This window comes from Rhea americana, unplaced genomic scaffold (genome assembly GCF_003343005.1).
Source record: "Rhea americana isolate MKP2758 unplaced genomic scaffold, rheAme1 scaffold_173, whole genome shotgun sequence".
NCBI classification, from domain to species: domain Eukaryota; kingdom Metazoa; phylum Chordata; class Aves; order Rheiformes; family Rheidae; genus Rhea; species Rhea americana.
In genome coordinates, this window is record NW_028185850.1 from 497,780 (window position 1) to 521,545 (window position 23,766).

Here is a 23,766-nt window from a genome sequence, read left to right on the forward strand (position 1 = left end):
GWATTTCTAGGTTTTTCTGCTGGATTTGGGGCTGCTTGGTGAGAAGTACTTGCATACTTTCCTCTACTACTTATGAATACAAGCATCTCATTTAATGCTCTCCTTTTTAGAAGATAATTATATATGATTTTTTTTTCTGCTTTGACTCAGATTTCCATAGGAACTTTGTCTTTCATGCAGCAACTTTTTTTTTTTGTGTGAAAAATGCACTACTGACTATTTCTTTAAGATCATTCTTGTTTCTATTCTTTTTCATTTCAATGATCTTGCCTTATATGTATCATTCACTCATTTTCAATCTGTATTCTGTATTAGTCTAGAGATTAGACTTTCTGGCATAGTAGYCTCTATATGTTGCATCTATACATTTTTATTTGTGCTCAGGCTCTCCCTGATCCTAAGCGCTCTTTCTTTTTTTTCTTTAGTTCTTGCATACTTTGATTTCTAGCTATAGACAAGAAAGTTTGAATATTTTCCCATAAAATAAGACAAGGTAGGGGAATATGGGACTAAAAGAAGCTATGCAAGTACCAGARATCATTCCCCCCACAGTTGCCAGCAAACATGCAATCATCTAATTTGGAAGAACCCCACACTGTATTTTCTCAACATGGCATCATACACTGCAGGCAATTAKAAAAATAATCTTTAAGACTTCTAGTAAGAAATGTTACAAATAAACAGCAATGAGAAGCAGAGAGGCAGATTTCACTGACATAACCTGTAATATATGAGATTTTTACTAGAAATTATGTTCCATTTCTTAAGAACCTCCAGCCTCAAAAAACTCCCTAAATAATATGTTTCTGTATAATTTTTCTGTATAATTTTTGTAGTATTTCTGTTCGTGCAGTAAGGTGAAGTCTGTTTTGAAAGTATTTTTCCCTATACCATGGCTTTTACTGGAATTCAGGAAATAGTATACTAATATAATTTCTGTACTGGGTTCTTCTATGTGCATCAAACCAACTTAATACTATCTGCTTGTGGTTCTTAGACTACCTCAGGTGGACCTTCTCCAGCTTAAGAACTGCTGGCTTACATGTAACTAAACAGGAAACTTATTAAAAATAAATTTCAGAAGTGCTACTTTACATGCGGCATCCTTTTTTAATGAAAAAATTTGAAGTGGCTTAATACAGATAACCTTATGTAGGTATCAGACAAACATGATTGATGTCTTCTGAAAAGAAGTCACTTCATTGACAAACTGATCCTAAATCCTTCACCATAGTGATGGTGGCGAGGGAGCGTTAGTCTCTCTGCAGTTCGTTCAGCTGATTAACAAGAAGTATAAGACAGACTCCTTCAGCACTGTTAAATGCACCTTAAGATACAAATGAGACTTCATCCTCCCTAGACCAACTGTCCACTTGTCTGATTGAGTGCAACTGATACAACAATCCAAGCTGCAGGAGTCTCAYCCTAGTAAAACCAGGAACAAGTGATAAAATCATCAGAACACTTRTCTTCAAAACATCATGTATCGTAGTGACTAAAACATAATTTCTCGTAGGTAATGTTTCATGAGATATTTCCAGTCGCATGACCCCATTAGAACTTACTTGTAATTTCTTTTCACTCATAATATTAAGACCGTCCTTAGTTCTTGCAAATATTTTAATATTTTACTGTCAGATATTAACGTTATAGATAATATAGTATACTGCAATACTTTAAAATACTCTGCTTCATTTTAAATATGCTTCAGATTTTTTACTATTTCCTTCTGTTACCTTTTTTCTTCTATTTTTCAGCAAATACTGCATTGCTGTATAATTAAAAATAATGTAGATGCAACAGAAAGGAGTGATTATTATTTTCAAGTAAATAATTTCAACCACACCTTACCAACCCTTTTAACTGTTTCATGTGTCTCTTGGGTTTACTTTATTTCTAAATGTAAATGATGGAATCGTTAGTCACCTAATTTTACATTTGCTTTAAAAATAAATGCAATCCAGGCATGAAGCATTTGTGTTTTTCTAAGCAACAGATTCTTATCAGGACACTGCATTTTCCTTTGATTCTGTGCAGAGGCAGCGGCTTCTCTTATGCCTCCAGTTAAAACAGGCTCTTGCCTGTCAATGGATGGGCGCCGACACGAAAATGAGGAGAGCTGGCACGACGGCTGCAGGGAGTGTTACTGTCACAACGGACGGGAAATGTGCGCCTTGATCACCTGCCCTGTTCCTAATTGCGGCAACCCCACCATACATCCAGGACAGTGTTGCCCATCGTGTCCAGGTAACGTGCTTTCTTCCATGTTCATTGTAATCAGGTATCATTCCGTGTTTTGTTTCTTCACACATGAAAAGAAATCTCATACATCATTCAGTAGTAAGTATAAATGGAAGTTTCTGTGCCCAAGTGTAACATAACGAGCGGCTTTCATTAAGATTTCAGACCTGAAAAATTAATACTTAAATGTATAAAGCATATGCATGCTATGGGAACTAACTTGTTAATCTCTGAAGTGTTGAACTTTTTAAGCAATACTGTGTATATTAGCTATATTAGCAAATACATAATTTTATATATAATAGCAAATATTTTAATAAACCATTACATTTTCTCTTCTTTAAAGTGGAGTTTTAACAAAATTGATGCATATTTCACAACATCTCAAAGGCATACATTTTTAAACAGATGTCTTAAGTAATTGAACATTATGATTCTGTATTCTGAGTGGAAGATCCGATGCCACCAGCAGTAGAAGATTATTTTAATAGGCCAAGGGAAGGTCAAGCACAATTAATGTTACCTTCGAAAATAGTCTCAATAAGTGTTAATATGAAAAAAAATCTATGAAAGAACTTTGCTCTTTTAGAGTGTGGCTAGAGGTACAGTACCCTCTGCCTTCAGACCATTTACTGCAACATTTCATGTGCTAAATAGATCAATTTTCTAATGCAGTGATATTAATTGTTTATGACTTCATTAGAAAACATGTTTTAAGTTGGAGAAAAGAGGCTCAGGACACAAATATGAATAACAAAATAATGGTAAAAAAGCACTGGCAGAATTTCAGCAATTACAAACTACTTAAAATTCCTTGTAAAGTACAGGAAATCCTAGGGACAAAATAAGCAGCCAAATTTTCTTTCTGAAAGCGACAGGAAGAGTGGCATCCTCTGTAGGACCTTAGATAACAAATCTGCTTAGACAAATGGTGATCTCTGGTCCAATTCACACCTTGTGGTAACTTGAGAAACATAATCACCAAAAGGATGTAGAGTTTCAAAAGAATTGGTTTTTAGCCTTTCTCAGTCTTGAACCACTATTATTCTCCCAGTGTGAAGACTGGGCATGCCATGTCAGTAAATGTGGTTCCTGCAATTCCGGTGCCAGTCATGGTGTTGCTTTTGCCATGTGACTTTTGTGGAACCAGAGCTGTATTTTCAACACTTAAGTAATCCTTAAAACACTTTAAGGAAAGCCGAGGCTGAGCTTTTAGTGCTTAACATCTTAGAACGGGCAAGCGTTAATGGTATTTTCAGCTGAGATTTTTGTCATAGRACACTAAGGATATTCCCACCAAATACGCGCTTTAGGGGGCCCATCCTTTGCTCACTTGCTTCTCTCCCAAATATATGACTAGTCTGACAGGGAATCTAGAAACCATAAGATTKCCTTTGTCTCTTTCCAGCTTGGATCGCGCTTAATTTTTTGCCACAGCAGTATGCAATGTTGATCCCTGTGAGTCCCATCGCATACTGCCTGTCTTTCCTTCTGCCCTCCCCACACCCATGAGCGCTCATGAACAGTAGAACAACACTCTCCCCTGTGAAGCTTCAACATGGGAAAAAGAAAAAAAAATGAGTTGGCTTGACTGTGAATGTTATGACAGAATGAGCAACTATACAGCAAAGAACAAATACGGACTATTGTATTCGTAAAGCCTCGTCACTGGACAAGGATGTTATCTTCTCCTTATGCTCACTGGAATTCAGGGCTGAACAGAACCATTGGAGTACCTGTACTCACCTTTTCACAATTTGTGTAGTGTTGTAGCAGAGACAGTTGCATCATATTGATGCAGAGTTGATTCCACTGACTTCTTACCATCAGTTTTCTGCTGAATATTCCACCTTCATGGATGTTTCTTCTGAAACATGGTTTTAAGAAAAATCTAAGGCATGATGTAACGGAAGAAAATTTCTGTTGTTCAGAAAAAATTTCATTATTTTACAAATTTGAAGAACATGTCATTCTTGCCTTAGCTATGCATTCCTGATTCATTCAGCATTCAAAATTTAGGATGGACACTCCAGTTTTTGCAGTTCTGTTCTTAGATCCCCAAGGTTAATTCCTAATTTTACTGCACTATAGGCATACTTGTGCGTATTGATTTACTTAGCATGTACAGAATACCTCAGTACATTCAAATAAGAATAATGATAATTTTGTTTTTTTCAGCAGCACCAAATATATTCTCCAACAGTTACTGGTTATTTTGTTTATGAAGAAAGAGTCTAGGTACATCTGTTCATATACTGATCTTCCTTCAATGAATCAAACATCAGGTTTAAGAGATTAGCAGTGCCTGTCATCTCATGTTATACTTTTCATCATTTTAATATTCAGAAAAATCTAACGTCTGCATTAGCCAGAGCATATCCACCCTATTAGAGATCTGAGATCATGGCAGACCTCAAACATTTCTGTACTCTCTACTGTGCTCCTAATGCTTCTGGAATATATGATCACCTTCGTCTCCATTACCTGCACAGATACTACTTGTACTCTGAAAGAGAGGAAGTTTCAAAATGTATACAACTCCCCAATTAATGTTACATTAGCATACGTCCATTTCTTGTGGATGAAATCACTGTTGATTCTGAGCACCAGCAATGTTGGTCTTTGACAAAAAGAAAAGTTGTTTATCSAGTAATCCAGTATTTCTCTGAGATATGGTGTCTACATAGATTTCTCTGTCTGACTTCCTTTCCTGCATTCACAGTACTAATCATCTAGATTCTGTGTTAGAAAAAGCATATTGGTGGAGCTCTTACAATGCTAGGGCAGATGCATAATTTTTTAAAAGCGGCTAGGTGCATGAAAGCATATGAGTTTATTTTCATGAGAATGTGGCCAAATAAGTCACTGTGAGTTTGTCTCCCCCACTGAGGTTTTTTGATTGTTAGCAATATACTTCTGACTTTATTTGGCAGTGTATCGATTCCCCAATGGTGATGTTAAATGAATGTCATGGCTTTCAGTAAATACAAATGCAATTTGGAAATGAGAGATTGTGATTGAATGTGTCTGATATAAGAGTATTGAAATAATCAGCAATCTTCATATATTGAGTTTTCAATTTTATTRTTAACCTATTGATCGGGGAAAAGGCAGCTCTCAGAGTTGTCTTTTTGCAGACTGAAGAAAGTGTTTACATTCAATTTCATGATTTTTGAAGGTAATACTGCAGTCATAAACGTTCAGGCTTGTTTTGTGTTTTTTGTTTTGTTCTTAATGAAAGGTGAGATTCTTAACATTCTGTGGCAAATTTTACAATGATGGCAGTGTAGAATACACAGCGCGTGATGGCTGGTAGTTTATGGCTTTTGTTTGCTTATGCTTTCACCTCGAATCTAGATGGGGAGCCCCATTTGCTTTGTTTTCCCTGGAAGGCAATCAATTTTAGTTAGTTTTCAGGAGAGGCAAATACACTTTGACTGCTAAAACATTCATTATACCATGTTTTCACATGTTAATTATGAGGTTACAGTGGATAGTAGCAATGCTTGTGGAAAGCTCTAGGTTTCCTGTAAGATTTAGAAAGCTATTAACTTCTAGTGTTTGGCAGAACCACATTTCCCAGAAAAACTGTATATTTGATTACCTAGTTCAGGAATATAATAGTAGTATGTTTATATCACTTCAATTACAATAATTCTGCTGATAAGGGAGCTGTAAGCAATACCATATGTACAGCAATGCTATCTAGTTTCTGATAATAAGCAGCRTGTGAGCTATAGTAAAACAGGCCTGTGACTTTGTAGAGGACTCAATGCAAAAGATAGATTGAGAACATTTTCAGAGATAGTATTGCCTTTGTCATGGCAGCTTCTGATGTCAGTGTCTAAAATGTGGTGATGTTGTATGACAATATATTGCAACAGCCGAAAAGAAAATTGGATAGTGACAAGGCAGCAAACCAATTATCTTGCTTCAGGTATGGTAAATGTTCCCAGACTGTTCACAAATGTAAGAAACTGGGAAAGTAATACATAAGAAAATCACTGAAGGATAATATAATCCCTTAGCCTTGCAGATGCAGCAGAGAAAGAAGAAAAGCATGAGTACTTTCTGAATAGGGTAAAATCAGTCAGAGTCAGTTTCCTTGAGTGCTACCTATCATTCTCCAGAAATGAAAACAAGTGAGTGAGCTGTGTATCTATTATCAGATATGTAAGTGAGCAAAGGGCACAAACTTCATTCTCCGGAGAAGCACAGTAGTACTAAGAATGCAAAGAGAAGTAAAATTCTCATAAGCGTTGGGCTGCAGGAATGACTAGAGGAAAGTCCCATTTAAACTTTCTGCCTTAACCAAGATACTTGGTTTACAATGACGTTCATGTTAGGCTTCTCTAAAGTTGAGCAGGAGAGATTAATCTTCAGGAAGATCTTCAGATCTTCAGATGCTGAGTCCTTACCTGGAAGGTACTTTCTCTTCCCTTCCATTCATAACAGAGGAAACCTGAGGCAACTCAGTTCTTCATGCAGGCACTTAACTTAGTTACCTAATGTAAGATGGGTTGAATCCAGGSTGATGGGTTTAATCCATTCACTTATAAGCCTGAAACTTCACATTGCAGCATGTAGCTTTCAGACTCTCAGCTTGTGTAGTCACATAAAGTGTGCTATTTGAGGTAACTTGATTACTATACAAAGTCCAGAAAGTTAGTTGAAAGTAGGAAAAAGTTAGTTGACTTACTCCACATCCGAAACAACCAGTATGTGAAGCTGGCAGTTATCTGGATTTAGAAAAGGGTACTCTAGAGTTGCATATTTGTTTTTAAGCCCACCTCTTCTGTGGGGCAGCAGCATTTTAGTCCTTTCCTTGATAGTAGGTGCTTGAAGGTTTTCTTTCCAAAATGCAGGAGGCAATTCTTTCTCTTTACCTACTGGTGCTTTAAAAGAAAAGAGTTCCTCTGCTTCTGTAACACCTGAATGGTTGGAGAGCGCTTGTGCTGAATATGGGAAAGTGTTTCATTTCCTTTCTTAGCTTGAGGGAAATCAAATCTATTTTCTTAACTACCTGGTTAAAAACTGTGTGAGTCTTTAGCCATGGTTGTAGAGGTAATGTAATTAATTGTTTGAAAGGGAATTAAGGCTCACTTGGTGAGACGTAGTCACATTCTACATGATGTTAAGATCTCCTTGGGGTTCAGTTTTTACTTCAAAGACTATGTATGATTTTATATRGAACAATCATTAGATGAAATACATCCACTGGTGTAAGTACTTTGTTTCTTTTTATCTGACATCAAGTGGTGCTGACACAAATCACTGAAGAAGCTTATGGCAGGCTGAATTTGGACTTTCCACATCCCAGACTAGAAACACACTCACCCATTCTCTCAGGAAGAGCACCAGTACTAATACACAGTTTTTTAACTGTCCAATCAGTATGGTTTTCTTTTTCAGAAAACAACAATTGTCCCTTGGAATTCCTACATTACAGATTTTTTTATTATTATTTTTTTCCTGAAATGCCAAGAATGCTTAAAGTTTTCTCAGATTTATATTAACTATCATTTATTCAAATTGATTTCTGGATTTTCTTGTTTGATTTTTTTCCCCATTTTCTGTGAGATACAGGTAAGTGACAAATATGCTCTTAATGAAACTCTTTTGACTTTATAGCTGTTTTTGTTGATCCTAGTATTATCAATAATGGTGGTTTGGTATATTTGTTACTCAGCATAATCTCTATTTATTTTTAATTGCTCATCTTCACAGATGAAATAATTGTGCAAAAGCCAGAGCTCACCAGTCCATCTATTTGTCATGCTCCTGGTGGGGAATACTTTGTAGAAGGAGAAACATGGAATATTGATTCTTGCACACAATGTACGTGTCACAGTGGACGTGTCCTGTGTGAGACTGAAGTCTGTCCACCTCTTCTGTGTCAAAACCCCACCCGCACGCAGGATTCCTGCTGTCCACAGTGCCCTGGTAAATATTATCAACCAACTTTCATCATAGCCCTTCTTGCACTTGGGATTTTTGATACAAATGTTGAATATTTAAGCATGCACACAGTTGTTATTGTGGTGCATTTTTTTCCTTAACATTTTGGAATAAGAGCCTGCAGTCCTTTGTTTCAGCTACAAAACCTGACTAGGTCCAAGACTTAGGTTATGTGTAAGGGGTGTTGTGGTCCTGAAGTTTGAACTCTGTTCTTTGAAGGCAATCTAATAATGTAAGGAATGCATGTTATTTATGGAAACACATAGAATTAAAGAAACTTTGAAAGTAATTGAAGTGCTAGGCAGCTATAGACAGACTTGTTTCTTTTCATTCCTGTATGTTTTGGTTTCTATAGGCCTTTTTTATTACTATCTTATTTGGGATTTGGTAACAAAAATSCTTCTCCCTGTTTTTACCTTCAGTTAGCATGATATGAGAGTGACTTGAAAGTAATTGAGTAATATCAAAGCATTCACTCTCACAGGTGTGTCAGCTTCCTCACAAACTGCCCCACACTGTCAAGAAAGCAACAAGATTTGCTTTCCTCTAGGAAAGAGATGCAATTTTAAATAAGCATGAATTCATATTTTACATAGCAAATGTGGGAGTTCATTGCTGCTGAAATTTAGTGCAAACTCAAGAATTTTATRTAAGCTCATAGAGAAAATATTTTTGCCTTTATTAAAAACAAAATCTRTGTTTCGCTTCAAAAGGCTAGGTTTTGCTATTTCTACCACAGTTGTTTTTTCCTTTCTGACAAAATACTGTTTGGTGAAAAAGTTAATCAGTTTCCTGACCTTCATTTTTCTTGTTGCTGTTAATAACAGTAAATGTTCATATTGCTTAATCCCAAAATACTCTTGGAGTAGTTGATCTTCACTGGAAGGAGGTTTGTCTCCTAACTTACGCAGTAAAATTGGGAACCTGATCGTAGTCCCTTTAAGAATCCTCCTTTTCTTCTTTCTTACATGTTCCCTGTGCACATTCAATCRTAATTCTTCGTTCATAATGTCTGTTAAGACACAGCTTTATTCAGAAAAGCGTGTTCCCCTACATGAGGGGAACCTCATCCCCTATAAGACRAAGTAGACCCATTGGAATCAAGATGGAGCCCTGTCAAGCTTCGTCTGTTTCTTCRCAGTTTATGACTAACTCATAGCTGTCCACTGATGAAGATAAGAGCTGCATGACAGCTTTGGACTTTGCATCCTTCCCAGTTCAAGGACTTGAACTGATAAGACAGAGGCTGGGATTCAAGTTTTAAATTTAAATTTAATCTGTCTCAATTTAAGGCAAATTCTTCCTGAACTTCTCTTTTCCATTTGGTTTAGAGCATTCAGAGTCCTTTTCTTGACGACATGCTTCTAATAATGACTGTTAAGAAAACTTTACCCTCCTTTTTTTCGGGGGTTAACCCAAAGGTCTACAGAAATGTGTTTATTTTAGAGCGCATCATGAGATCATTATCAGATGCAGGAACAGAACATGCATCAGGCTCTGTCCTTTCTCTSGTTCTGAAATTGTGGGCCAGTGTGTTAGGATTCCACTGCAGTCTTGGGYACATAAGACACGTGCATGTCAAGAGAAAACTCTTTATAAAGAAAATGTCAGGGAAGCTAGCTACTCTTAGTTCACTGATTTGTTCTGTTTATATTTACAGATGAGCCCCTTCAGCCTTCTTCATCAAGCAATGAGAGCATGCCCAGCTACTGCAAAAATGATGAAGGAGATATTTTTCTGACTGCTGAATCCTGGAAGCCAAATGTGTGCACTAGCTGCATTTGCATGGATGGTGTGATTAGATGCTACTCTGAGTCTTGCCCGCCAGTATCCTGCGAGAGACCTGTTTTGAGAAAAGGACAATGTTGTCCTTAYTGTATTGGTGAGCAAATAAAAATAGTGGATAACCTGCTGTTCCTTTCTTGAGAATAAGAAATAAGTTACATTTCCAAATTTGAATTTGTTTCCCTGATTTGAGGGGAGCTGTAGTTAGTGCCTCAGTTAAACCAGAGAGCAAAATCTGCACAGGGAGCTTTGAGGATTGTGTTCGGTGGTTTTAAGGTAGAAGTGCAAGAAAATGCAAATGTAATTTGCATATCAGCCGGAGAAGACATCCTCCTAAAAATTTACAGTTGATAATTTAGCTTAGTAGACAAAAACWTTGCATAAAAATTATTTTTTAAAAAAGCCAGATGCTTATTTTATGTGCAAACACATCGTATAACATAATATTAGTCAAGTATTAACAGCTGCAGAAGATGATAAACAGTGAAGTATTCTGAAATATATACAGTTCATGAAATAGAGAAGTGTTAATAAGGCAACTGCATTAAAATGCAGGGAAAAAAAGAGGAAGTTCATTAAAAATTGTTACGGAGAGTGCAAAATAATATATTTGAGAAAAAAATAGGGAAAATGAAATTTTGGAAATACTAAAAATGATTAAGGAAGTAAGGACCACACTGGTTTTGAATTTGAAGTAAATTAAATGGTGGATGCTGTAGATAGTGAAAATTACCACACATTTTTAAACTTGTAGAAKTTGAGACAACTGATCACTTTCATTATGTTTTGAATAACTATTTATTTATATATATATCTTTATAGTGATTTTGCAATCAGTGCAAAGGTTGTAGAATGGGTGCTGCTGATGCAAAAGGTGTAAGAAAAAATGTTAGAAATGATAGGTAGAGCTATGGACTGCACTTCTGTAGGTGGGTTTCTTAATGCACCTCTGCTTTGGTTCCACTGAGTTCATGGGTGTTGTGGCTTCTGTCTTTCTCCTATGTCTGTGCTGTCATAGCAATGGACACCAAGGGTCAAAGGGTGCAACACTGCTATTCTGATTTTATCCTTGTTCGCTCTTCTAAAAAGCACTTACTGCCTAAGTATTAAATTGTGGTGTGGTGTTTACAAACTTGCAAAAACATGAGCAAGTTAAAGGACTTCTCCAGTCAGCTCAGCTGCTCACTGGAAGAAGGTGTCCTGAGTGGAGCAAGATAATACCACTGAGAGCAAATCAGCTCTGTAGGCACGGGAAATGCTCAGCTTTAGTTATGCAGAGGGAATCAACAGCACAGACTGCTCAAGCTGTGCCTCTAATTCCCTCCTCAACTATATCAGCTTTCTTACTAATGCAGGGCTCTGCTGGCTTATTATGGACCTTCCCAACCCACAGGTCTATCTGTGGAAGAAAATTATGTATGCTTTTTGCATTTTGCAAGCTGCTTCTCCTACTGCTCCTTTCCTAGGTCCCTCCCAAACTCACTCATAAAATCTTCCACTTGGAGAATTTGTCACCCATGCCATGGAAGTGGCCATGGAAGCCACTGTATAACCATACCGAAGCCCTCTGGCACATTTAGGCTTTTCAGATACTTTTAATAGTACTTTCTCATAGTGCTTCTTGCTTTTCTTCTTTTGCACTTGAATTTGCTGTGGTCGGGTGCATATTACTGTTCTGCTGACTGCTAACCTCGTTTTCCTGGATGTTGTCAGCCTGTCACAATACTGCAGACAACCTGAAAGGCTTGCATAGGGTGCAACATAAAAATTGGTGAATTGAATGCTTAGGCAGCTTGTGAACACTTACAAGTGTTTTCCTAAGACCTACTTACCTCATCAGGTCTAGGTCCCTGATACATACTGAGTTATAGCGCTCTCAAAATCTTTGGRAAAGCGAAAAAAAAGAAAATCCTCACTCTTTTGAGGATTAAGATCACACCAACATCCAACTTAAATTTTTTCATGGTTAGAGTTTGGTCATTGTCCTTTTCTTTTCCTAGGGTTTTTCACTGATGTAATTACAGGGAGTAATCAAATCCCCCTTGAGTTTTTGTTTTATCATAATAAATAGTTTAAGCTCTAACTATATCATCTGAGAATTACTTTATCCTTCTCAATACCCTGCTTGATCTTTTCTTTAATTATTCTGGACTGAGTTCATCTTTCTTGAGCCTTAGTTGTTTAGAATTGAAGGTAGTCTTCCTTAGTTAAGTAGGATTCACCAGGAAAGTGAAGGTAGGAAATGGGATTCTCAGTTGTACATATAAAAAATCAATTTCCTTAATTTCCTGAATTAGAAAGAGTCTTCTAGTTATAGCTGGGATTTCTCTGTAGCAGTCATTTAACTTTCGTGTTTTGGAAAAAGACATTACAGCCATTACAGCTGATCACACTGTTTGCCTTCAACAGAAGATACGGTACCAAAGAAAGTAGTCTGCCACTTCAATGGGAAAACATACGCCGATGAAGAACGCTGGGACATTGACAGTTGTACACACTGCTACTGCCTGCAGGGTCAGACTCTCTGCTCCACTGTCAGCTGCCCACCCCTGCCTTGTGCTGAACCCATCAACGTGGAGGGAAGCTGTTGTCCCATGTGTCCAGGTAATACGACGTAACCCAGAATACTGTGATGCTGTTTTCCAACACTGATAACCAAGGGGGGARAGAGGTTTACTGTTTTTCAAACTTTAGTCCATGTTCAACAGCGTCTAGGAGATGACAGGCATTTAATATAAGGATTCAGGAAAATGAATATTTTTAAGAGACAGGAAAGTCGTGCACAAATGTGTAACTGCGGACTCAAAAATTTTGCCCATGTTTGCTCCTGCTCTCTGTCTGCCCTTTCACAAGGTTATGGAAACATATTAGTGAACTAGGCAAAATARTATTTTTACATCTCTGCAGATCCTGTTAGTTATTAACATTTCTGTCACTTCAGAGTCTGATTGTTTTTCAGATACTACATTGCCATATTTATCATTTTAATTTGGCTTAAATGCAATAGGGAATTTTCTAGACAATGAACAGAGGGGACCCAAGAATTGCAACTCCTTTTTAATTCTAGTCCTGACTTATTTCTGCAGGTGTTTGCTCTTATTTCAGTCAGCTAGTAATAACTTCCAACAGAACAATTAGGGAGCTTCAGCAGTACCCTCTTGCATGTCTCCTACTTTGGGGATTACATAAAAAGGAAGTCAAAAAACCATCAATGTCAATTAAGTATCAGCTGAGAAGATGTAGCTCTTCCCTTAGCATTTCTGTTGTTAGAGAATCACAAACAAACAAGGCTAGAGTAAAGTATGTATTTTGAAATGTTTTYCCAAAAACAAATGTGTTGACAAGGCTATATCATTCCATTCACATTAGAATAACGATAATAGCAGCAACTATGTATCCCACATATGGTATGAACCAGTGGAAAATCCGTAACACACACACTAAAATCTTCCCAGTACTCTCAGTATGTAAGGATATCGTGTCAAATTTAAAATAAAATCCCATATCACTAATGGTGAAAATTCTAAAACAAATGAAAGTAAAGAACTGCTGATATCCAAACATATTTCCTTAATTAAGAGCAGTACTAGATAGGTAAGAAGTCTGTATATTGTGAAAAAACATTCATCTCATTTTGCAGAGATGTATGTACCTGAACCTACTAACATCCCCATTGAGAAGACAAATCATCGAGGAGACGTTGAATTAGAAGTACCAAACTGGCCAACACCAAGTGAAAATGACATCATCCACATTCATAGAGGTAAGATCTGATATAAACTGGGCTAGCTTAAGTCTGTATTTATTCCCCATGTTTTAATGCATCTACTTGTACTGTTCAGGCAGCATCTCTGTACTGATCTAAAAAAAGTAGATATCCTAGAATATTCTACAGTGCAGTAATGGTTTCATGCATTTGGCTTTAAGTTATGATGAGTCAGACTATTAAATTACATTTCTGCAATTTGGTCKTCTTATCATTATATCTTCAGCTTGGAAGAGACATCTGTGTTGATATGATGGAGTTCTATAAAATTATGAATGGCTTAAAGTGATGAATGAGGATTGCTTCTGCAGTGGCTTTTCTGATACAAAAAATAGGAAGCAGGCTGCTATTAGGCCACTGGACTAAGTTGTACCTTGATTTGATACATTTGACATTCTTGCACTGAAAAAACAAACAGGAAAATGTGTAACACAATTTAGCATACATCATAGAAGAACAATTATTTGAGGGGAAAAACACATCAGGTGTAACATGACATAGGGCTAGTGAGGTTTTCAACTAGGTAAATCCATTTTTGTTTAAAACTGGAGTGAAGTCCCAGGGTAGGGAAAAACACTTGGTGACATAGTCTTTGTTAACCTTTATTAATTAAAGGACTAGTTGAACTCTTTTTTTACTTTTTTCTTTTTTTCTTTTCCCTTTTTTCCCTCTTTCCCCCTTTTTCCATTCTTTTTTTTTTCTTTTTTCTTAATCCAAGGCTCATCTTATAGCATACTGTTGTTTGGTAGCTGGCAGAAAGGATATGGAAAATATAACTGTTTTACAAAACTGTAAGCTTATAGTTTTATAATTACATTTTAACTTGTCAAAGGCGTTGGTGGCTGGTTTGCCACCATACTTCCTGGGAAGTACAAACACACACAGCAGATTGTATGGGAATATTGCATATGCCACTGAAAATTACAATTTTTTGTAATTATATGAAAAAATTTCTAAAGTCTAATAGACTATTAGTGGTCTAGTATGTTTTCACAGGCTGAGTGATGCAAATACTGTAGTATGTTTTCAACAACAAACTACAGCAGACAGAGGGCATATATGTCTGAAGTGTCTTACCAATTAAAAAAAAAAAACAACAAAAAAAAACAATAATAGATTACTTTTGTCCTAAGATTTCCAGGTTCTCTTTAGCATAGAAGAGAATGGGCTGATTTTCTATCAATGCTTGGACCAGACTGCAAGGTCCCCAGGAGCCAAGTCAAAAAGTTAATTCTTTACGCAAATATATAACTCTTTCATTCAAATGAAAGAATAGTCATATGGGGAAGAGCTGCTGTCAGTTCTTTCCTATACTGACATAAGCGGTCACAACACAGATGTCTTTTCCAGTAGAGATCTAGAAATTCACAGAAACATCTATTAAATGTAGTGTAGCAAAAGACAGTTAAAGGCTAAAATGGACCCCTTCAGAATAYGAATATTCTGTCCTGCAGATGCAAGCATAATGTTATGAAGGTTCTTACACAAACCAAAAAATTGGTCAAAACTGCATTCAGTCCAATTCTTATTTTCTACCTTGCGCTTAAAAGTCACGGCTTTTGCAGATTGATGCRGTGTTGCCCCAGAAATTCTGTGCTGAAGAAATAAAACTCTTAAGATACCTTGTGATGAATTGCATTGGTAACATGGAATGAGGTCAAATGAAATAAAAATGGAGGCCTGAAGCCTCTCTTAGCACCTGTAAGAATTTGGTTATGGTCAGATAAGATGATCTGAATGCAACTGACCTAGGAGATTATTGTCAGACTTGTTCATTATTGCTTCCTTAGTTTTGCCAGGGTGAGTACATATGTTGATTCCATCAAAATAATCCAAGCTAATAAAATATAATATTAAATRCTTAAACTAAACAGAACATGTGGGCTCTATCAGGCTATCTGTGTAGTTGTACTATCAGACCTGAGATCAGTTTAAACACAGACACAGGTAAGCTGCTGGACAATAGCTATTATCCCTGATTGTACCCTACTGCACTGGAAACCTAAATGCAACAAAGAAAACTACTCTTTCTCAAACTCTAGTTGTTTATGCTATTAGTTAATATAAAATGGAGCTAGATGATTGTGCTCCTGACTGTCCATTTTCACTATATGTATTAGGAAGTGCAGGTTTACACATTCTTTCTGGCAAATCTGTTCTTACCCTTTGGACAACTGAAACCACCCTATTTCCTCTCTGTTTCAGGGCCTTTTCCTGGACAATATAATCACTATATTAGGTACTAGCTTTCACTTGTTCTAATTAGTATAAATAAGGGAACACTTCAGGAAGTAAAGTACAAATTCACCTGAGTGATGAGATCTGTGACTGGTACCTCTACAACTGTATTCTTCTGTATGGTTCAGGCACATTCATCGCTATGAGCAAATGCTAACCTTTGTTTTGCAGATATGAGTCACCTTCAAGGAGAGTACAGAAGTGGCAGTGGACCGCACCCTAGTGAAGATGCATCCATCAGTTCTGTTGCCTTAGTGACGATTCCAATCATGATAGCGCTCTTGCTTATCATAGTCCTTCTGCTCGTCAATCAGAAGAAGCAGTGGATTCCAGTGTCCTGCTACAAGGCTCCAACAAAGGTGCAGTGTTAATGTCTGATTCYAGATTTTCACTTTCCTGGGAAAACAAGATTAGCTAGACTTGTGCGTAGGGCGCAACTGAATTCACATCACATGAACTCTCTTAAATGTTCTCCTTATGCTTAAACCATTTTATACCAATCAGACTGTTGGTATTTTTTAATCTCCTAGGTGATTTTTTTTTCATTGTCAAACGAAAACCAGTACTTTGCTACTCCATATGGTAATAATCACTAGATAGAAATCAAGCTCAGCAAAAAATCTCCCAAAAACCCAAACCTGTTTATATCTGGGTTTATATGTAGACAGATACATAGAGGTTTCTTTCACCAGGTGCCACTAATTCATTTCTCCTCTTCCTTACAGTGTGGCTGATGGTTCTTAGTGATAAATTTTGCCAARTTGAGCTGCTTCCGGCTTTTTTTGTGTTGAGATGAACAACTGTGTTTAAATTTCGTCACTGTTTGCTGTGTGCTCTTACTTGCTTATATAATCATTCTTCATTATCACTTATTTATAGTCATTTTTAACCAGTTCAAGTGCATCATTTTTAAAAATGAGAAAGGTATGTGGTCCCAGAATATTCCAGCATGGTTTTAGCTTCCTCAGAGCTACAGCTGGAGGATTCTGAAACAGAGGAATAGAGGGTGGGAAAGACTGTTTGCACAGCTCAGCTGTCTTTCAGCAGTAGTTCGTGTGCACTCATGCTTGTAGATCTCTACATGCTCAAACCCTCACTTACATTTACTTGAAATTAAATACCGTAATTCTGCACTTAGAGGCAACTAAGGACAGCTCTAGYAAGTGCCACATCAACTCTAGGTATCTCTGCAATAGCAGTGTTTTGCAAGGATACAAGGCCTAGCAGATACCAAAAAAAAGATGGATGAATTCCTAGACAAGAAAGTAATGCACAAACAACCTTGGCAAGGAATATAGAAGGATCTCCCAGSAGATCCACTCCCTGTAGGATTCACTGTAATGCTGACACCTCTCCCACTCTGTTAGTGGAACTGCAACCAAGATCAAAACATTCTTGAAAATGATTAGCACCACTGAAGACACATTTAGTCTTGAAAACAAGTGCATGAGTGTCCTCAGAAAAAAGGTTWAGGCCTTGGTGTGACGATAGGTTAATACAGTACAACTTAACCACTCCATCTGGCATGTGAGAGTATCAGAGTGCCACTCAGAGGATGAAAAATGGYGAGTTAGAATAGGGTGTTGGTCTGTTTTTCTGCCTGGCATAAACCTTTGCCAAGCTTAGTAAAACTGGTGATGAAACAGTCTGGACTTTTACTTCGTTTGTGGCCTTGTACCACAAACTTTTTTTTTTTTTTTAATTATGGGTGGAATACAAAAATCTTTGAACTGTTTTAATGTTCCCTTTCTTTTCTAACAGCCTTCTTGCCTGAACAATCAACTGGTGTATGTGGACTGCAAGAAAGGTACTATGGTCCAGGTGGACAGTTCTCAGAGGATGCTAAGAATTGCAGACCCAGATTCAAGATACAGTGGATTTTACAGCATGCAGAAACAGAACAACCTACAGGCAGATAATTTCTATCAAACAGTTTGAAGAATTGCACCCTTACCAAGGATTTAAGAAAGAGCAAAAAAGAGAGAGACTAAGTCTGCTATTAAAATAAAACTAGAATTGTGCACTTGCTTAGTGGATTGTATTGGATTTGTGACTACATGTACAGCTCTAAGACCTTACTGGGATGAGCTCTGACTCCTGCAATGTGCCAGAAAAAGCATTCCTACTTTTCCTTGAGATAACTGACCAAGTGTTTTCTTAGAACCAAAGTTTTAAAACTTATTAAGATGTATTTGCTTGTAACATAGCTGTAGAGGATTTTTGGGAGGGGGAATTGAGACCTGGGGGTAGGCAATGAGATAAAAGGAAGCTTCAGAGAAGAAAAGCTGGTCATGCTTGGCTGGAGAAGAAGATGAGTAGAAAGTATTGCCCAGCAGCAGGATGGTGGCTTTTCTTGTTGCTCTGAAACTGCATCTGTTGAAGAAAAGTTTAACCCTAGATGGAAAAAAAAAAAAAAAAAAAAAAAAAAAAAAAAGGAAAGAAAGAAAGAAAAAAGTGAAAAGGTCTTTTTTTTCCCTTTTTTCTCCAGCTGTTGCTATAATAATATACTCCTAGAACAGAATTTGTCACATCACAGGTGTGGTGTAGCTGCAAATATTTTTCTATATGATGACGAGAAGCTGCAGTAGTTAATGAAATAGCAAGGAAAAGGTTATAGCAGAAAATAAAGGGTGGGTTTATTAAGGATGTATAAAATTATATGTTGTGCTGCTTTTTGTTTTTATTTTTGTTTTCTTCAAAGCTGATTGGCTAGATTAGCCTGACTTTGGCAGAGTTAGCAAATGACTGAGGCCTAAGTAATTCCTGATATGAGCACTGGATCTTTTGACAGCAGTATTGAAGGAAGGAAGGAAAAGTCAAGAACACCATGCAGTTCCAGGGGCTTTTGTTTGTTTGTTTTTGTCTGTTGTGGTTTTGTTTTGTTATTTTGTATCAATCTCTGGTTGTTCATACAGGAGAAGGAAAAATATTTTTGTTGGACAAAGCTCTTGCTTAAAAGAGAGTAAAAAAGAGACTGGTTTAAGGTTGTTTTTTTTTTCCTGTTGTTGTTCTTATTTACTGGTATGCAGATTTAGAAACTACTTCCATGCTAGGAAGCTGCTTAATTTTAATTGTATATTACTCAAGCACCTTTTTTGAAGCTCAGAAAAAAAGGAGATCATGCTTCTTTAAACTTTAGCATTATAGGAATATTTATGTAAATATAATTATGCTAAAAACAACAAAAAGTATTTGTATGTTTGTGTATATATTATGTATATACACATGCACGTAGGTATACATATGTACATATGTATACCTACGTGCATGTGTATATACATTATACATATATACTGTATATATAAAGTACTATATATACAGTATATATTTTTCTATTTTTTTCTTGTTGAATGTATTTTTATCTGAGAGAGATTTTACCCAGAGCAGAAACAGATAAACAGGCATTCCATACCAATGCTTAATCGCTTGTGAGTTTAGGAAAGACAAGAAAAGAGCATCTCATTCTACCTACGGTTTGATTTGATTTGAAAGTGTCCGTTTGTGTGCGTGTGTGTGTGTGCGTGCACTCTTGTGTTTGCGTGTGTACAGTACGTGCACGAATATAGCAGTAAGCGTTGCTCTTGCTACTTGCTACATTTCAGGGTGTTTCTTATTTTTCTTTTCCTGCTTAGCCTTAAAAAGGCTTTTTAATGAATGCATTGGCTAGAGACACTGATGACAATATACATGCAGCACTAATCAGCTCCTTAGAATAACACCATCAGCTCCTGGATTTTCTTTTTTTCTGTTTTTGTTTTTGTTTTTTTTTTCAAACATTTGTTTGAAACAACTACTGGAATATTGTCCACATTAAGCTGGAAGTTTGTTGTAGCTTGCCTCATTTATAACTCTGACTGTATAATACAATGTTAACTTTCCAAACAGGTCTTGGCACTTTTATACTAATTACCCATTTGTGCATTGCCTTTTTCTTTTACAAATGCTTGTCATAAAAGACACAGATACCCAGTATGCTTAATGTGAAAAGAAAATGTATTTTTTGTAAAGGAACTCTCAAGTATTGTTGTAAATACTTGGTCAGAGGTTGCTGAACTTTAAAACTGAAAAAAAAAACTAATTTATTATTATAATGACCTAATTTATTAATCTGAAGATTAACAATTTTTTTGTTTTAGAATATCAAAAAGGTGTTCTAGCTGTTTGCATCAAAGAAAAAAAATAAGTGTATCATTAAGGGTCAACATTTTTTCTGCTTATATAACTTCAGTTTCCAAACACAAATAAGAAAAAATGTAGTCTCCCCAGTGTTTTGTACTCAATCTGATATTGAAACAGAGATGTTTCTGTCCAGTTATTGCAAAGATTTTGTCAAGACAAAACATCCATTCCTTGCATAAGAGTAAGCAGTCTTTATCCAGAATTGTAAATGCTTGCTTTTGTTTTACAATCAAGGCCATATTCTGAAAATATTAGCAGGATATAGGACATGGTGTAAAATGTTTTTTTATTATTATTATTATTTTATTATTATTATTTTAAAGATATGATTTATCCTATGTGCTGTATCCATTACACTCTTTTACTTTGGTTCCTGTTGTGCTCTTGTAAGAGAAATGCAGATATAATTTTCTGAAAAATAGATGCATATGTGGCACTCGGAGTGCACTGCGGTTCAGCAGATTGCTTGTTTACTTTTTTAACTGTAAGGCGGTTTCTTGTAATTTGGCTCTTGGCAGCACAATAAAAAAATTTTAAACCTATTGATGCATATTTTTTAAATGTTCATATTTATTACTTCCCTGAAGTGGTCCTTGAGGCATTAGTTTTTATCTTGATATTATTTTTCTCTTCAGGCAGGAATTTGTACGTTGTTAAGCTGACCTTAGACCAAAACAATTCAGAAAAACTATAGGAAAAGAATAGTTACTTTAGTAACTATCACTTCAGTTAAGAAAAGTTTTGAATTTTGCAAAGAATTTTCAAGTTTCTCAAAACTGGCCTCTGCCATGCTATCTGGTCTAATCACAATTATCATGCAAAGTCACAAATAGTCATATGGGGCTGTGGTATGAGCCTATAGAAGCCAATCAAAACCATACTTAAACTCTCCTTTTCTCTTTGTTGTTTTTACTTATTTATTTTTGATACATAACGCATGGAGTGAGGAGAGCTACAGCAACAAGAGGGTCAGAAATCAACTAAATGCCACATGAAGCTTAGCTTTGCCACAATTAGAACACAAAAGCAAAAATTTATGTCAAAATAAACATATATTAGACCAAATCAAAGGTCTATCTAAGGTAGTACATAGTCTCCAACGGTGATGGAGACTATGTAGGGAAGCGTGTTAAAAAAGAGATGATGGTTTCTTTCCAGCAATTTGCAATTCAAGGACTTCCTGAGCCATAGAGAATGTCTCTATTAGCCCACAATGTTCTTTCTTCTACATGTAAAATAATAGAATTGATGTAAAGTAATAGAATTGATGTAAAGTTCTGGCATCTGTAGCACCTTGAAGCAAGGAATTTCTCAGCTTAACTACATGACGTGTGGAAAAACTGCCTCTATTCCTTGTTTTGACCCTACTCCTTTAATGGTTTCATGTGGCATCCCTCACTTTCTGCATTCCGAGAAGCAGTGGATCAACATCTATACACCACCCATTAATTTACAGACCTCTATCTTCAGTCCATTTTGTCTTATCTTTTCCATGCTGAAAAGTCCCAAGCTTTTTGTATGACAGCCATACCTTTTGGTCATCCTTGCCCTTCGCTATATCACTTTCCATTCTATTACATCCTTTTGACATCAAAGGCAGAGGGACTGAAAATGTCCCTGTTGTTTAAACRTGGTGCACCCTGAATTATATATATACTGGTTTGACGGCTACTGACCACTGAGTCGGTGTTTTCATAGCAGTAACTCTAATAATCCAAAATGAACAAGTAGTAGTAGTAGTGACGAATACTGAATGATTCAGTATCATAATATATTGAAATTATCACACTCAGCCCTTACTTTTACTACTCTTAACAATTTASTAGCTTTTGTTTCTTTGCTATTCCCTCCCTTTTTCGTATCCTTTTAGTATGCTTAAGAGCATGTACTCATGGAGATACCTGCTGGACTCTAGTTGTAACCCATAAAGAAGGGTCCAGTATTTGCACCTCTCCAAAGTGAATAGATACAGAAACCTAAATGTGAAGGTTTGATTTTATTAAGTAGTTCTTTTAATACCTTCATCACATGCTAGTCCTATGGACTCGAGTGAACRTTTTGCTCAAGATACATCCAGAAAGGGATTTATAATGGTATTTTGACTTTTGCAAGTTGTTTCTTAAATTTTTGATTTGCCTTACTGTATTTTCAGATGTAACCTGCTAGAGACTATGTACTAATTCCCTCATTTGGATGCAGCTATATTGTTTGAAAGATGCCTGTTGATGTCCAGTAATTTCCTTTCCCTTGCTAGTTAACTATTTCAGCTTTCTTGTTCGAAGAGGTGGTATGTCTTCCAGAGAATAGTGTCTTTAAATACTCTTCACGCTGCCTGTAAACATTCCTCTGTTTCCTTGGGTTGTGCAAGTGGAAAGAGAAAAAAAAAAAAAGATAATTTTACACATACAATAAAGGACACCGCATGTTTTTAGGGCTCAGGAAAGAGATCCCAGGATTATTATCAACAGCATTGTGAAAATAAGTCCTCAACAGTGACTGAGAGCTTAAACAGGATCTTACGAAGAAGGAACAATCCAGAAAACAACATTATGCCGATGTGTAAGTCCMTGATGCACCCATATTTGAACACTGAAAGTAGTTCTGGTCTCCTTCACGCTGCTCACAGTGTCAGAAACGATCCTATCTAAAATGCCCACATTGACTAGGGTTTGTCAACTTGGAAAAGCAGTAACTTGACTAGTATACAACATAGATCTTTAAAAGTCTGGGTGGCATGGAGAGGCGGAACAAGGGATGATTTTTTCCACTTGCTGTGTCTTTCAAAATGGCAAGTAGGAAGTATGAAAAGTAACTTGTATTTGTTTTGAGCCTTCTTTAAGCAGAGAAACTTCCTGCCACATACTGTAGAGAATGCCAAAGGTTTACTTACAAGAGATCAAAAAGTTCTAGATTTTAAAAAAGCCTGTTCTAGTTAAAAATAACCTATTGCACAAATAGACATAACATAAAGATAGCAAAGGATTGGAAGAGGAGTGACTATTCTATTAAAAAAAAAACAAAGTATCTCCAAAAGTTAAGTTTTATGCTTGTGGATGGCCAAAKTGTGAAAACAGCCCCTAAACCCACCCATGCCGCGGTTAGCAGGTTACAATGAAATTACAGCAAATTACAGCAAAARCCTTTTCCTTCCCTCTCTTTCCTTCAGTGAACTGCCCCACTGTTCAAAAGCCCTTAATTTATGCCTCAGGCCCGCAGCTATTGCCTGTCTTGGACAGGAACTCAAGTTTCCCAAAAACAATGCCCATTCTCTTATTCAAAGCTAAAATCCACAAACGCATCTCTGCTTTCTCTGCCAGCGGTAAAATTAAGCAGCGACTTGCCGGTCCTTACAAAAGCACGGCAGCGTCCTTTAAAATGCGTGTCTCCGAGGCGTCTCAGTCGCGGCAGCGGCACCCCCCGGAGCTGGCTGCTGCCCCGGAGGCGGCTCTGCGCCACCACGGGGCGGGCTCTGCGGCAGCGCGCCCCAGCACACGCGAGGTGCGAAGGCCCGGTCTGCGCGGCCTAACCGCTGCTCGGTGCCCGGGCTGGACCGGTTGGCGCCGGCGCCGGTCCCGCCCCGGCCCGCGCGGCGGCCGTTG

The 23,766-nt window shown here is 37.0% G+C and overlaps 1 protein-coding gene across 1 annotated transcript in view; it reads left to right on the forward strand.

The window, feature by feature from the left end:
* Window positions 1-19,231, forward strand: part of CRIM1 (cysteine rich transmembrane BMP regulator 1) — a 186,784-nt gene extending 167,553 nt beyond the window's left edge. Inside the window, exons 11-17 of the mRNA XM_085301188.1 lie at window positions 2,038-2,247; window positions 7,969-8,184; window positions 9,860-10,081; window positions 12,394-12,588; window positions 13,625-13,747; window positions 16,160-16,347; window positions 17,750-19,231. Of these exons, the coding sequence (XP_085157314.1) occupies window positions 2,038-2,247; window positions 7,969-8,184; window positions 9,860-10,081; window positions 12,394-12,588; window positions 13,625-13,747; window positions 16,160-16,347; window positions 17,750-17,926 (1,331 nt within the window). The 3' untranslated portion in view covers window positions 17,927-19,231. The remainder of the gene's footprint in view (window positions 1-2,037; window positions 2,248-7,968; window positions 8,185-9,859; window positions 10,082-12,393; window positions 12,589-13,624; window positions 13,748-16,159; window positions 16,348-17,749) is intronic.
* Window positions 19,232-23,766: the final 4,535 nt, after the last annotated feature.